Source organism: Chelon labrosus (genome assembly GCF_963514085.1).
Source record: "Chelon labrosus genome assembly, chromosome: 9".
Lineage (NCBI taxonomy): Eukaryota > Metazoa > Chordata > Actinopteri > Mugiliformes > Mugilidae > Chelon > Chelon labrosus.
Genome location: NC_140359.1, coordinates 20751673 through 20764687, shown reverse-complemented (window position 1 = coordinate 20764687; position 13015 = coordinate 20751673). Strand labels below are relative to the sequence as shown.

General features: G+C 43.3%; 1 protein-coding gene across 2 annotated transcripts in view; it reads left to right on the top strand.

Moving 5' to 3' along the window:
• sh2b3 (SH2B adaptor protein 3) overlaps positions 1-12999 on the top strand; it is a 46267-nt gene extending 33268 nt beyond the window's left edge. For both annotated transcript variants that reach the window (XM_084551060.1, XM_084551059.1), the window contains exons 3-8: positions 3953-4054; positions 4371-4459; positions 7365-7456; positions 8029-8243; positions 8579-8756; positions 9079-12999. In XM_084551060.1, the coding sequence (XP_084407186.1) occupies positions 3953-4054; positions 4371-4459; positions 7365-7456; positions 8029-8243; positions 8579-8756; positions 9079-9482 (1080 nt within the window). In that variant the 3' untranslated portion in view covers positions 9483-12999. The remainder of the gene's footprint in view (positions 1-3952; positions 4055-4370; positions 4460-7364; positions 7457-8028; positions 8244-8578; positions 8757-9078) is intronic.
• Positions 13000-13015: the final 16 nt, after the last annotated feature.

Genomic DNA, 13015 nt, shown 5'->3' with positions numbered 1-13015 from the left:
TTCATTTGGTTCCAAATAAAGAACTTTATTTCCAAGTAATATCAAACAGCTGCTATTTGTGACCTTGACCTTTTCTACATGTTTTGCATCTCTTATTAGTTGTTTTGCATGTTTTTCTTTCGCTTCTCTTTTTTTTCTCTCTGTGCTTTTTAGTTCCTGCATAATTCTGGGTCTTTGTGGTAAAGTCGCACCTGTTTATGTTTGTGTTGCGTCGTTTTGGTCTTTTGTTTCTCCTTGTGATGGCATCGTGTCTTGTTTTTTGTTGTCTCTTTGTGGCCGTGCCTCTCAGTTTTTCATTTTGTGCGTTTATATCTTTATTTTCTTTCTTGTGGTTGTTGTTTTTTTTGTTTTTCAGGTCATTTTGCATCTGTTTTTGGTAGTTTTGCATGTTTGTTTGGTCTCTTGCATCATTTTTATTTGTTTAACACATCGTTTTTCAGAAGTTTAGGTCATTTTGCACTTCTTTATTTGTGGTCAGTTGGGGGTTGTTTTAAGCCTGGTGATCATTTTGCATATCGTTGTCGAAGTTGTGTGTCTATTCGTGGACATCTTACGTCTTTTTATGGTAATTTCTTAATTTCTTTCTTCTCGTTCAGCGGTCTGATCGGTCTTTACATCTGTGAAACTAACCAGAGTATTGACTTCCTTTTGACCTGTCAGGACACTCACGTACTTTGTGAACGCTCACACGTTTCTCTCTGGTTTTGTTTCTCTGGTTATAGGCATGCATTAGAATATAGAAGAAGAAAAAGAGCAGAGGCCTGTGCAGTGTTTGTGTGTCTGTTTACTCGAGGGAGCATTACACAGGCTGCAGTCTGCAGAAATAGGAAATGCGCTGTGAGCTTGAACTCGCTCCCATGATGAAGTTGATTCACAGAAATCAGGCCTGTTATGTTGTTGCTCAACCGGTGAGACATCTGCTGTATGCTTTTTTTTATTGTTATTTTTTCTTCTTCTTCTTCTTCCTCTTCTTCTTCCTCTTCCTCTTCTTCTTCTTCTTCTTCTTCTTCTTCTTCTTCACCCCCACCCTCTCCACAAACACACAAGGTTCCTCAAAGAAACTCCTATTCAGAAACCCATTCACATTCTCACAATAAATTCCTCTCAATGAGTCACTCAGATGCTCTCCAACACACAAACACACACACACACACACACAGACTGAGAGTAGCAGATCTCATAAGCTGTCGCACATCCGGTTTTGTTATGACGGCGATATATAGGGCTGCGGCTGAAATTAATGTGCCGGTTGTGTTGCTGATGAATTATATGGCCTTTAAAATGTTTACAAACCGCTGACTGTGTGACGTCTTCAAATGCTTGGTTTTGTCTGGTGGGTTGTATCACAGCCCAAAAACCTCGCACACATACATTCATTCAGCAAAGGCCACCACCTATGTCTTCTTTTGGTTTCATGCTTTGCGGAGCCTTACAGTAAATTTCGGTTCTTTGTTTAGGTGGTCAGACTGCGTCGTGACTCTCTCATGCTGTCATTTTTGGTCACAGTAGGCAGCTGATGCCAGTAAAAAAAAAAAACAAAAAAAAACAAACGCATACCGTACACAGTTGGTGACAGACTGATGAGCATAGTGGAGCATTTAGCAGCTAATAAGCCAGATATCTCCCTCAGGACATGGTAGAGGCCAAAAGCAGAGCGAAGGAAGGAGGAGTGGGAACTGGATGTAGCACGAATCCAAATTAACGATGATGTTGCTCCGTTACTGATGGATGTGTCAATAAGCAGCTGTTTGGCAGAGAGATCAGCATAAAAGGTGATGATGACATGTTGATGTCTGTGTGTTCACGACTTGTTTCCGCTGCCCCCAAGTGGCCAAAAATAATTAGTCACTGCGCGTTCAGGGTCCGTTTATTTTCACCTGTTGCTTCAGAATTAAATTTTTCAATCCATCACCAGTCAGAAAGATTATTATTTTTCATCCACTAGTTATTTACTCTCTATTTGGCGCTAATTTCCTCTGTGTGCACACCTTCTGTTTTTATCTGTCACAATCTTTCTGCACTGGAGGGTTATAAGAAAACCTTGAAATGTTTAAGTTTCGGTTTAATCTGAATCTGAAGAAGCACAAACTTATTTCTCCGAACACCCCAGGCTGTAGATTCAGCTGTTGCAGCAATTTATCGAGAATTCAGGCTTTGTCAGTTCCTCGTCCACTGACTCAGATCTCACTAAATGAGTCATATCCCTCCCCTGTCTGCGTCATTGTGTTGTGTTTATTGATAATATTAGACATTGTGGTTGAAACGCAGAGAACTGAGAGTTGTGAGTGTATGAGGCAGGGGATAAATCTATGCTTTTGATGTGTGTGTGTGTGTGTGTGGGATTAACATAGACATTCCTCAGGCTCACACACTGTCACATAGACTCAAACTCATCCGGTGCACAAAGCCCTGGAATCCATCCTCCCTGCTCTCCATCCCTCCCCTCTCCCCACCACCCCACCCCAATGCCATGCCTTTCACCGTCTCGTCTGTTTCCTTTTGCCGCTTCTGCTCCCTCATGCTGCTCACCCCCAGCCACCACTTTTCTTTTTCTTTGTTCTGCTCTCTGGCATGTGTTCGTCCCACTGGGTTTGATCTCGTTAGCTACCACTGCGTGCCGTGTTTGTTTGGGGGTTGTGTTAACTGTTGGTAGCTTAAATACATCCATTTTGAGGGGACTCCATCCTAGACTTATTGACACGGTAGTAGTCAAAATGAAACATACCACTGTGTAAAATCATCTGTTCCTAAGAACTTTTTGGATAATTATACAAAATTTCCAGTTTAGGAGAACTGCCATGACTCGTGGATTCATTGACGAGTTATGGCACAGAGGTTTGGGACTGTTAGTCAAATAAAACCTCAGACTTCCTTGGAGTTTTCATGGTTTCACTTCTTAATACATGCAAACATACACAGATCAACCACAGACTGGAGAAGTAAATGACATTGAGCATCTTGTGACAATTCAGGGTTCTGCTGGGAAACTTTTGGACCTGGCTTTCATGTGGATGCTACTTAGACATGTAGCACCCATCTAGACCAGACCAGGCACCCCCACCCCGTAGCAATGACACTCCTTGATGGCAGCAGCCATCCACAGCAGGATGCACACACAAAAACGGTTTAGGAACAACTCAGAAAAACATGAAGAACAGCACAAGGTGTTGACCTGGCCTCCAAATTCACTAGATCCCAAACTGATCAAGTATCTGTGGGATGATCCACAGAGGCCCCTCCACTAGGACACCCTCAGAAGGCCCATGTCCATTCTCTGATGAGCCACAACTGTTTTGGAGGCACAAGGGAGACCTACACAATATTAGGAAGGTGGTCATAATGTTATGCCTGATTTGTGTAAAAGTGCTCATCAGATGGAAGGGGAGCCTTTTCCGTTTTCACACCTGGCTGCTCTGATTTGACATTGTCAGGTGTCAAACGTAACATAGATTAAGGTCTTAACAACAGTTACCGACCCTCTTGCTTCCACATGCGTCTCTCTCTGCCGTCTCCCCGGCTTCATGACTTCTGACCCAACATACCACAGGCCTGTGAACATGGCTGAACAAATCATCCATCTGGGGGGGTGTTTATGCCGGTGGCTCCGTTAGCGGAGGTTTGGAGGCTCTCTGCCTCTATTTTAATGACATATGATTAGTTTGAGTGCATGTGTGTGCACCCATGGATGCCCACACACCCCATCATCCTTCTGTCCAGCTGGGTTTCAGGTTTACCCGCGTGGTAAACTAGAGCGTCAGGAGGAGTTCATGCCCTTCATATCTCATTTAACTTTCTTTGAATATGAAGTTCGTTCTGTCGGTGTCGACCTCAGAGCTCCGCTAAAAGAGCTCCCATCATGCTTTGTTTTATTCACAGACACTATTTCCCCTGTACTTTCCTGTTTCTCTTACTTTACCCTTACAGTTAATGACGTCTTCATTGTGTTTTCCAGGCCTCCAGTCCCAAGCTGACGACTCACTGCTCAGATATCCAAGAAGTCCGTCGTTGTAACCGCCTGGAAATGCCCGACAACTTAAACACATTTGTTCTAAAGGTGTGTCCATATTCCACCCAAATCTTAATTTCTTTTAACTCAAAACAGAAAGTATTCACACAAGCTTTCAACTAAAACTACTCTGCTGTCTACTGTCTTGGTTTACTGAGCGGTAGATCAGATTTTTGGCCTGAATGTTATTTTCAGATTAGAATATGTCTCCTTATGTGTGTGCTGTGTTGTCCATTGCATCCTTTAGCACAGAGTTCACCAAGACACATTTTTGCTGTAATAGAAATGATGTTGGACCTTGATCGTTCTCATTAGAATAAGCAGTAATTGGTATATCTAACAGCATCTTTCTACCTTCTTGCAGGTTAGTCGAGGTAGTCTGATTTTTGAGACGGACAACGACCAGCAGGTCAGCTCCTGGACGACGGAGCTGAAAGAATGTATCAGCAACAGGTGAGCAACACGTAAACGAAACGCAAAGACGCACGTGTTTTATTTTCACATTTGAGTCAGCTCCATAATTTTAGCTTTGCCGGCTGTTTATCTTAAGACTGACATTTCATTAGCGACGTCATGAGTGAAAGCGTCACGATCGGTGAGTTAGTCCCGTGTTTATTTAAGTGAGGACAGTTTGTAACAGCAGTCGTCCGTCTCCGTGTCTCCTTACACAGCTTTTTCCCTTCCGAGATCCTGAGTGGAAATATTTAACACCTGGCTGTTTTTAGTTTGTGGCTTTGCTGGATGTTTACTTGCGCTGAGGCATGTGTTTGCAAATGAAAGTCAGGATATTTCTCGGCGTACGTGTATATGTGCACAAACCAGTGTGTGTGTGTGCACGGCTTTACAGTTTTCTCTTGTGTAAGTTTGTCCGTGCATTTGTGTGCTTTAGGGTTTCTGCAGAGAGGAGCAGGTGTGAGCTTTGTTATATTTGGACTATGCCCCGAAATGAATCAGTCATCAGACTCATCAGTCAGCTTATTATTTACACTAAACGTTGAGTATCTTGTGTGGAGGGAGAGCTGCAATAAATGCAGCTTTAAACCTGTGCTAGTAAAGCAGGAGAGCCTGGAGGCCTCCGTCGATAATCACTTCAGATATTAGAAACAAAGCAATTACCGGTTGTTTCTCAAAAGGACTTTAAGGATATAGGTGCTCAAGGTTGAGTGAAAGCGTACGTTAACACAAATTAAAATCCTACATGAATTTTCTGCCTCTCGTTTCAACGCGATAAATCGAATTCGTGTGTGTGTGTGTGTGTGTTTGTTCGAGTGTGTGTGCTCCTCTGTGAAAGGAAGTGTGGGGGAGGTTTGAGACTCGGAGAATCTCAGGACCTTTTTCATTTCTGCAGATGTCTGGAATCACACACACACACACACACACATGCACTCTCTCTAAAAAAAAAAAAACCCAAAACAAACAAACACAGATTTGTACTGAGTTCAAATGTGGACTGTCATTCAAGTTCAGTATAAATATCTTCATATTTAAAATGAAAACATCACTACATGCCAGTTATAAATGTTTTTTTTTTCCCAATTCTGACTGTGGGTACTTCAGAATGTGTCAACAAAAAAAAAAAGGACATGTCAGATTGTTCAAAGCTGTCGTCAGACCAAGCAGGGGCCGAAACAGCTCCTCAAATGACCACTTGAGGCTGGCTCTAAGTTTGCATCAACTTCCAAAGACCTCCACTTTAAAAGTCCCGACTTTAGAGCAGAAATAAACACGCTTACAGACTGGTACAAGCATAACTTTGGTCTCGACAGCTAATTATGACAAGTGTATAGGGGCGAATCTTTTAAATTATATAAAGGCTCAAAGTTGTGCATAATTAAGTCGGGAAGGGGTGCATTCAGTGACAGGGGGGTGGCCTCATGTGTTGCTAGCTGTCTGTCTCGGCTCCACACGCGCTTCAACTATTGGCCTGTTTTTGAATCAGCTGGTCAGGATGATGGTGGCGTCCCAGAGGGGTCGTCCATCTTTATGTGCAGTCGGCGGTTCAGACCAACAGAATTACAACCCTGTTGTTAATAAATGCAGCAGTAACAGCCTCAACCAGGCTCAGTGTCTCTGTTTTTGGAGCAACAATTCAACAATCATCTCGACTTTTTTTTATGCAAAACAGCATAAAAGAAGCTCAGGTGTAAAAATATAAAATGAATGATAACTGTATTCCTTTGAGCTGCTCCACTTTTGAGTATGGATATCATGTGAGCCGACTCACTGTCACTTGAACAGAGTAGAGCCTCTCTGTATGTTATTAGTAACACCTGTGCTTTCCCTTCTATTACACACCAAGACTACAAAGGCCTGCACAAAAGCACAGGAGGAGGCAGTGAGACGGGCGTAAACACTCCTCCCTTTACATGTGGTCGGACATGGAAGGTGTAGTTTGCTTCAAACACACCGAGGCTTTAACTTTTATCCTTGGAGCTTTGCTGACTGCAAGAAATGCCCTCACTTAGTGAGAGTGGAAAAAAAAAAACAAGATAATTGTCGCAGGGCGAGAAGAACAAAAACACTCACTCACAGTGAGGAGAGAGGAGATTCGGCTTCCTGTTATTCAGAGCTACACAAACCCAAGTCAGCATTTGAGCAGGATTGGTTCCGGCTTCCCTCTTTAACCTTCCCTTTCTCATCTGTACGCACACACACCGTCTGAATGTCTGCGTTCGTGTTTCAACAAGTTCAGATTTGAACTAATGAACTGGATTCACTTCCAGTCTGTGCTCGGTGCTTTTGTGTTCCTTCATCCTGCTGTTTCCTCTAGACTTTAGACCCTCCAACATAAACACGCACACATGCTTGTATGATGCAGTATTATGTGTTCTCTAGCTCAGTGGTAAGAAAAACACCAAACCCAGTCCTCTCTTAAAGATATTAAACGCCATAAAGAGAGCGGAAGTTTTCGCTTTTCTGTGACTCACATAATGGTTCATAAATGCGCTGTAGGTAAGAATATATGTACACCAGTGTGATCCCAATAAATACTTTATAACAACCAATAATTTGCATTTCGAAATTTGCAATAGAAGAATTGCAGAACAGCATTAAGTAGTCTTCAGTATCCATGATGGCCCTGACTTACTGTTAGAAAAATGACAGCTGCATTCATATACAATCTTTAAATACATGCATGTATGTTGCAAAAAAAAAATCTGATCACGAGAAGAGTGTTAGCATCAGTAAACCAGCAAAGTTTTCAGAATGACAGTAACTGAATGAACCGATGCTGCATTTTCCTGCAGGACAGAAAAAAGACAAACACTCTTATTGAGGTAACGTACTCGTGTTGTGGTTGATGCAGTGTGTGTGTGTGTGTGTGTGTGTGTAATCTGAATCTGCTCTTGTCCTTCAGGTCAGGCAGCGTGGACCTGGAGCCCCTCCCCTCCCCAGCTGACAGCACTGCAACAGCCAATCACAGAGGGAGCTCAGAGTCAGGAAGTCCGAGTGAGTGGTGGGATGAGGGGACGTTACTCCTGGGTCACAGTCAAAGCTTCTCCTTTTATCTGCTTTAAATTAAAACTAAATCCTGATGCAAGTCACTTAAGGGTAATGCTCTCTGTTACAAATACGGTCTGATTGTGTCATTAGAAAGGTAGTTATGTGGATGGGAATAAAAGGAAATGGTGAAATATTAATTACACAAGCTAATGGGTGAGGTCAAAATACTTTAAACACTCTTCCATTCACACGGCTAGCAGGTGTGGAGTAACATTAGCATTTATTTGGAGTCACGTCAACTCCTCTTTTAGCTCTGTTTTGGTTTCCACCACCTGTTTTTATCTCTTAAGCTGCAAACTGCTCCACTATAATCACCAGCTTGTCGCTAACTTATATAAGTTTGTATCGTTACGTGAGATTTTAGAGATTATTTTGCCGTCTAGCGTCTAAAAACTGAGCAGTGAGGCCGAAACAAATGGTAAAGCTGAGAGCCGGAATCTAAAAAATAAATCCAAATATTATTGATTAGTGCAGCCAGCTGTACATTACAGAGAGTAACAACCGCTTCATCCCTCCAGGTCCCGCCACGTTCACCCCTCCGGAGCAGGTCACCCAGAAGACGGATCACTTCCTGTTGTCCTACCCCTGGTTCCATGGGCCCATCTCTCGTGTCAAAGCAGCCTACTTGGTTCAGAGCTCGGGACAGGAGGGACACGGGGTGTTTCTGGTCCGACAGAGCGAGACGCGCAGGGGAGACTACGTCCTCACGTTCAACTACCAAGGAAAAGCAAAGGTACGGACTAATAATATCTGCTGTCACGTTGGCCGATAAGTCCCCAAGTGGGTCATCAAAATAGACGGTGATGTGACTGAAAGCTTTTTTCCGAAACCGCGTTGTTCTTCTTTTCATCTGAGTTTGTCCAACTGGTGTCAACCTCATTTCTTGACAACAGTGCTAATTATTTAAATGAGGAAGCGTTGCGCAAACATGCTAGCGATGGGAACAACCGCAGACAAGTGTGACCGCTGACCACCGCGGTTAAGAGAAGAAGTGCGCGCAGTTTAGCTCTTCCTGGAAATCACAAATATCTCACTGTTAACTTTGCCCTGCGTCCTTCTCCTTTGCAGCACCTGCGCCTCTCTCTGACGGAGTGGGGTCAGTGCAGAGTGCAGCACCTGCGCTTCCGCTCCGTGATGGAGATGCTCAGTCACTTCCGCCACTTCCCCATCCCGCTGGAGTGCGGAGCCGCCGGCGCCGTGACCCTGTCCAGCTTCGTGGTGGCCGGCTCCAGCCCTCCATCACAGGGTGAGACTCTCATTAGTGATGTCTCTTTGTCAAACAGAAAGAAACAAAAATCAAAACTTTATCAGCAGCAACATTGCTAGGAAAAAGTCCAACTGGGCAAAAAAATGCAAGATGGTTTTATATCAGTTTCAAAAAGGAAGTTGAGTATTCGCTGGAACTATTCACTATTTTTTGACATATGCAACATGTGAAAGGAAGTTCCAAGAGGTTCCAAGTAAATTGTGTTAATTGGAAAGTAAGAAATACCGAAAACACGTTAGCAGTCTGCAGAAAAAGGTCAAATTGTATTCTGTATCTTACTTCTCCTCTCATTTCTCCCCAGGTCAGCTCTCCAGCGCTTTCCTCGTCCCTTTCTCCCTCCATCGGTGGAGCTCTGAGCCCAGCTTGGCTCAGTGCAGCCTGGCCCGTAGCTCCAGTCAGCCCCGTTCCTCCTGCCTCGTCACCGCCACCACCACCACCAGCAGCAGCACCCCCACCCCCACCCCCACCGCCACCACTCCCAGTCCCAGCTCTGTTTCGCAGCTGGGAAACCACCCACCCGCTCGCCCCGACCCCACCCCGTCAATCCCGCCTCCTCTGCGCCGGAGCGAGTCGGTGGGGAGGAGGCCCGTGCTTCGTCACCCCACCTCCCACACTCCCATCATCCCTCAGCGGGACTCAGACTATGAGCTCGAGTCCGACCAAGGTCGCAAGCGGGCCGTAGACAACCAGTACACGTGGTTCTGACCCACTGAGACAAAACACCTCCATCATCACCTCTGACAGACAGACAGACAGACAGACAGACAGACAGTCACCTGCACACATCACACAGACACAGTCTGACCCGATCCCAGCAGACTCATGAACTTGAGCCAACAAGTCTTTGTCTGATGAGTGTGTCAGAACATACACACACTCACCATGTGTGTGCTGGGTGTGTGTTTACCAGCGTCAGACCCACACAGCCTTGATCCATAGTGTCGACAGTGAATGTATTAGTAGTTTTATAGCAGTGTTGACTATGATTATTCTCGTTTTTATTGATGTTGAGGTTCTGTGTGAGGGACGGAGAGTCACACGAGTAACTGTCCTCGAGCCCGGGCAAAAAATAAAAAAAATATTTTTCAATATTAAATTTTTCCGGGAAAGTCGTAGAGGTGCATTTGAGTTCATTTGCATCCGAACTGTTGGGAAAGCAACGCCTGCAAAACTGGTTGAGTGAGGGCTCTTTTAAAATATTTAAGACATTTAGTCTTCACACCGGTGTGGTGTGAACTCCCAAAAAACCAAAAGCACTCTGATTTAGGGTGCGACGACATTGGACATTCTTCCTCTTGTGCATATTTACATATTTAAGTGCACATCGCCTTCAGTGCACTTTGGAAACAATGTGTATTTTTTACAGTACACAGATTATTTTGTAGAAAAATTAAAAAATTAAAAAAAATAAAGTAAAAAGGAGAAGAGCTGGTTAAAGATAGTTGGGAAGACGCCCTGCTTCCACTCCTTCAAAACCTTCGCAGAAATGATTCAAGATAAAGCTTTTCACCAGCACTGTTTTCATCTGAAGCTAACTTTGTGGTGTGTGCGTCTGGATGCGTCCGTTGTGGTGTGACGTGAGACGAGTGAAAGTGAAGCTCAGCAGTTTTTTTTATTTTATTTTATTTTTTTTATTATTATTATGTTTTATTTTGTCATCTCAGCCGTAGAGCCTGCCCGTGTGTGAAGTTGCATCCCAGCACTCGCCGACTTTCCTAACATCACCGCAGAGTGTCTTCCGTAGCGTCGCGTGTTGTATTTCAAGCAGCGAGGGACGTTACGTGCACGAAACGGAAATCATTTCTGCCACAAAATCAAAAGAAAGTCCTATATTTTTAATAGCAATAATATAATTTAAATACGTTGAACAATGGTTTATAAAACGATGGATATTATTATCACACTCCTGATTCGTTTTAAGTTATTTACCTTTTTTTTTTTAAGAGCTATTGAGTGTACCTCTGTTGTGTTATTTATCCTGTTATGTGAAGATGACATGAGGAAAATCCGCAACAATAATTTGGATTCCTTTCCTCGTGGATTCATGTGATGGCAGCCGGGGCTTCATCTGTTGAAATATTAATTTCACTTCAAGCGATCGAATGCAAATGTTTAAATCACGCCGACACCGAAAGCAACGCCAACGTCAGGAGAAAAGATGAGATTAGGGAGCAAAACTTCCTCTAGTGCCCGAGTGTTAGAAATGATACGTGAATGAAAGTGTATTCAGCTCCATTGTTTTGATTTTGTGGCTTGAAATGATTCCGTGTCACCAGCGTGAGAGGTTTGGTTTCGTCTCGTACCAAAAACAGACACAAAAACTTGAACAGCTCCGCTCCAAAGTGCGTGAGAGGTGGAACCGCTCCGCGTAGACACAGGAAATGAATCAAAGCCGTGCGTTTGACACAGTCTGAATCATTCATCTTTTATTAAAGGTCAAAGGGTCAAAGCGCTGGATGCTTCAATACTTCAAGCCAGGCTCCAAACTGTTTTATTTCCACCCCCAGTTTTGCCACGGTTTGACCGTCAAAGGGCTCTCTTTAAAAGTGGGACGGTGACCGCGATGCAGCTCCCGACAAGTCACGCAGGTGCCTCACGTTTTCATATTTACATTCCCTTTCAGACCAATATTGATTCTGGGAGTGGCATCGTGTTTCCCGCTCCACTTTCTACACGCATAGCATTAATTATTGTTCATGGTATCTCCTGTATAACTGCACCACAGCAGCTAAGAACCAAGGAGGAAGCTGTGAAAGATTATGTTTCTACACTATGTCTTTTTCTTTTCTTTTTTTTTTTTTTTTAAATAGAGCTTCTGTGTTGACAGTGTCTAAATGTCAAGCGCCGGTGATTAGACCCAGCCTTGTGAGTTTGCCGTCGTACCTTTTTAAAAGTCTCCAACAGCCTGCACTCGGCTGCAACAGATGCTAACTCAGGTGTGACAAGAAGGTTATGATGAATGCATCCAAAAAAACTAAAACAACAAAGCCTTTACCAAAGTCCCCCGTTTGAAAGCCCCAGACACTCTGATGTGAACCTCGTCCCTCCTCCTTACAGAAAACACAGAACATGTCACAAGCAGCCGCTTGTTAACATAAAAGCAGTAGTTTTGACGTCGTTTTGACGTCAAATTGTCAAATTCTCTGTAATTTTTTTTTTTATTTTCCAGTAACTGAAGCTTCACTAGCAGCGGGATGCCATGAGAAACAGTGCTAGGACTTGTCTGTCTTCTAACCTTGCTTTAACACTAACTTTAGCGGATTATCTTTAGATTAAGCTTCAGTCAACGTCTGCTTAGAGAAAACAAAACAAAAAGGCAACTGGATTTCCTCCAGAGTTTACTCTGCTTGTTACACAATAAGAAGGAACATTTTTTTTATTATTTTTATTCGTTTGGTTTTTTTTACAATGGTTGTGTCGTTCTCTTTAACGTATCATCAAGACTGACATCTTTTAAGGGGAACAAAAACAATTATGTTTTTGGCAAAAGTACGGTTGGTCTTCCTGCCTTTTCATGAGTCTAAACAAACCCCTCATCATTTCTCTGTTTGGTTTCTGCTAAGGGAAAGCAACGGTAGTAGCCGCGACTATTCTGAATATCTCTTTGCTGATCCTTCGTCTTGGGAGAATGACTGTGCCTTTGCCAGAAAGCTGCTGTTGCGTTTCCCGTCTCGGAAAGCTCAGGGTGTGAATGTGTGTAGTGCAATAGCCGCGAGATGCCCAGTGCTTCACACCTCTTTAAGTTAGCAGGGAGCCATCAGAGGCTTTACATGCATGAACCCAGCGCCTGCGCCGGCTCATAGGCCGAGGGAATAAATGTTCCCAGAGAGCATTGCTATGTTTAAAACCAGGGCTACCGCTTCATTCACTTCGCAGCTTTTACTTTACAAGAATCGAGTTAATGCTAAAGAAGATCCCCATGTACCTCAGGTGTCCTTAATCTTCAACATGTGCTCCAGAAACGTCTACACCCCCACTCAACTGGACATTTTTAAAAAAAGAAAATGTCCAGTTGATGAATGTAATGTGTTCTCAATACTGTTCATCCTGTTTGTTAACTTAGCACTGTAAACATTCCAGTTCGACCCAACATCACAGCCAATGATGAAAAACCACAACTCATTTTGTTTGCCTTCCTTTCAGTTATAATCATCTAAATTATATTAAATATATACCAACTGTATATTTGACTTTTTATTTTTTTTTTTTTACAATAAATAACCAAAAAAAAAACTCCA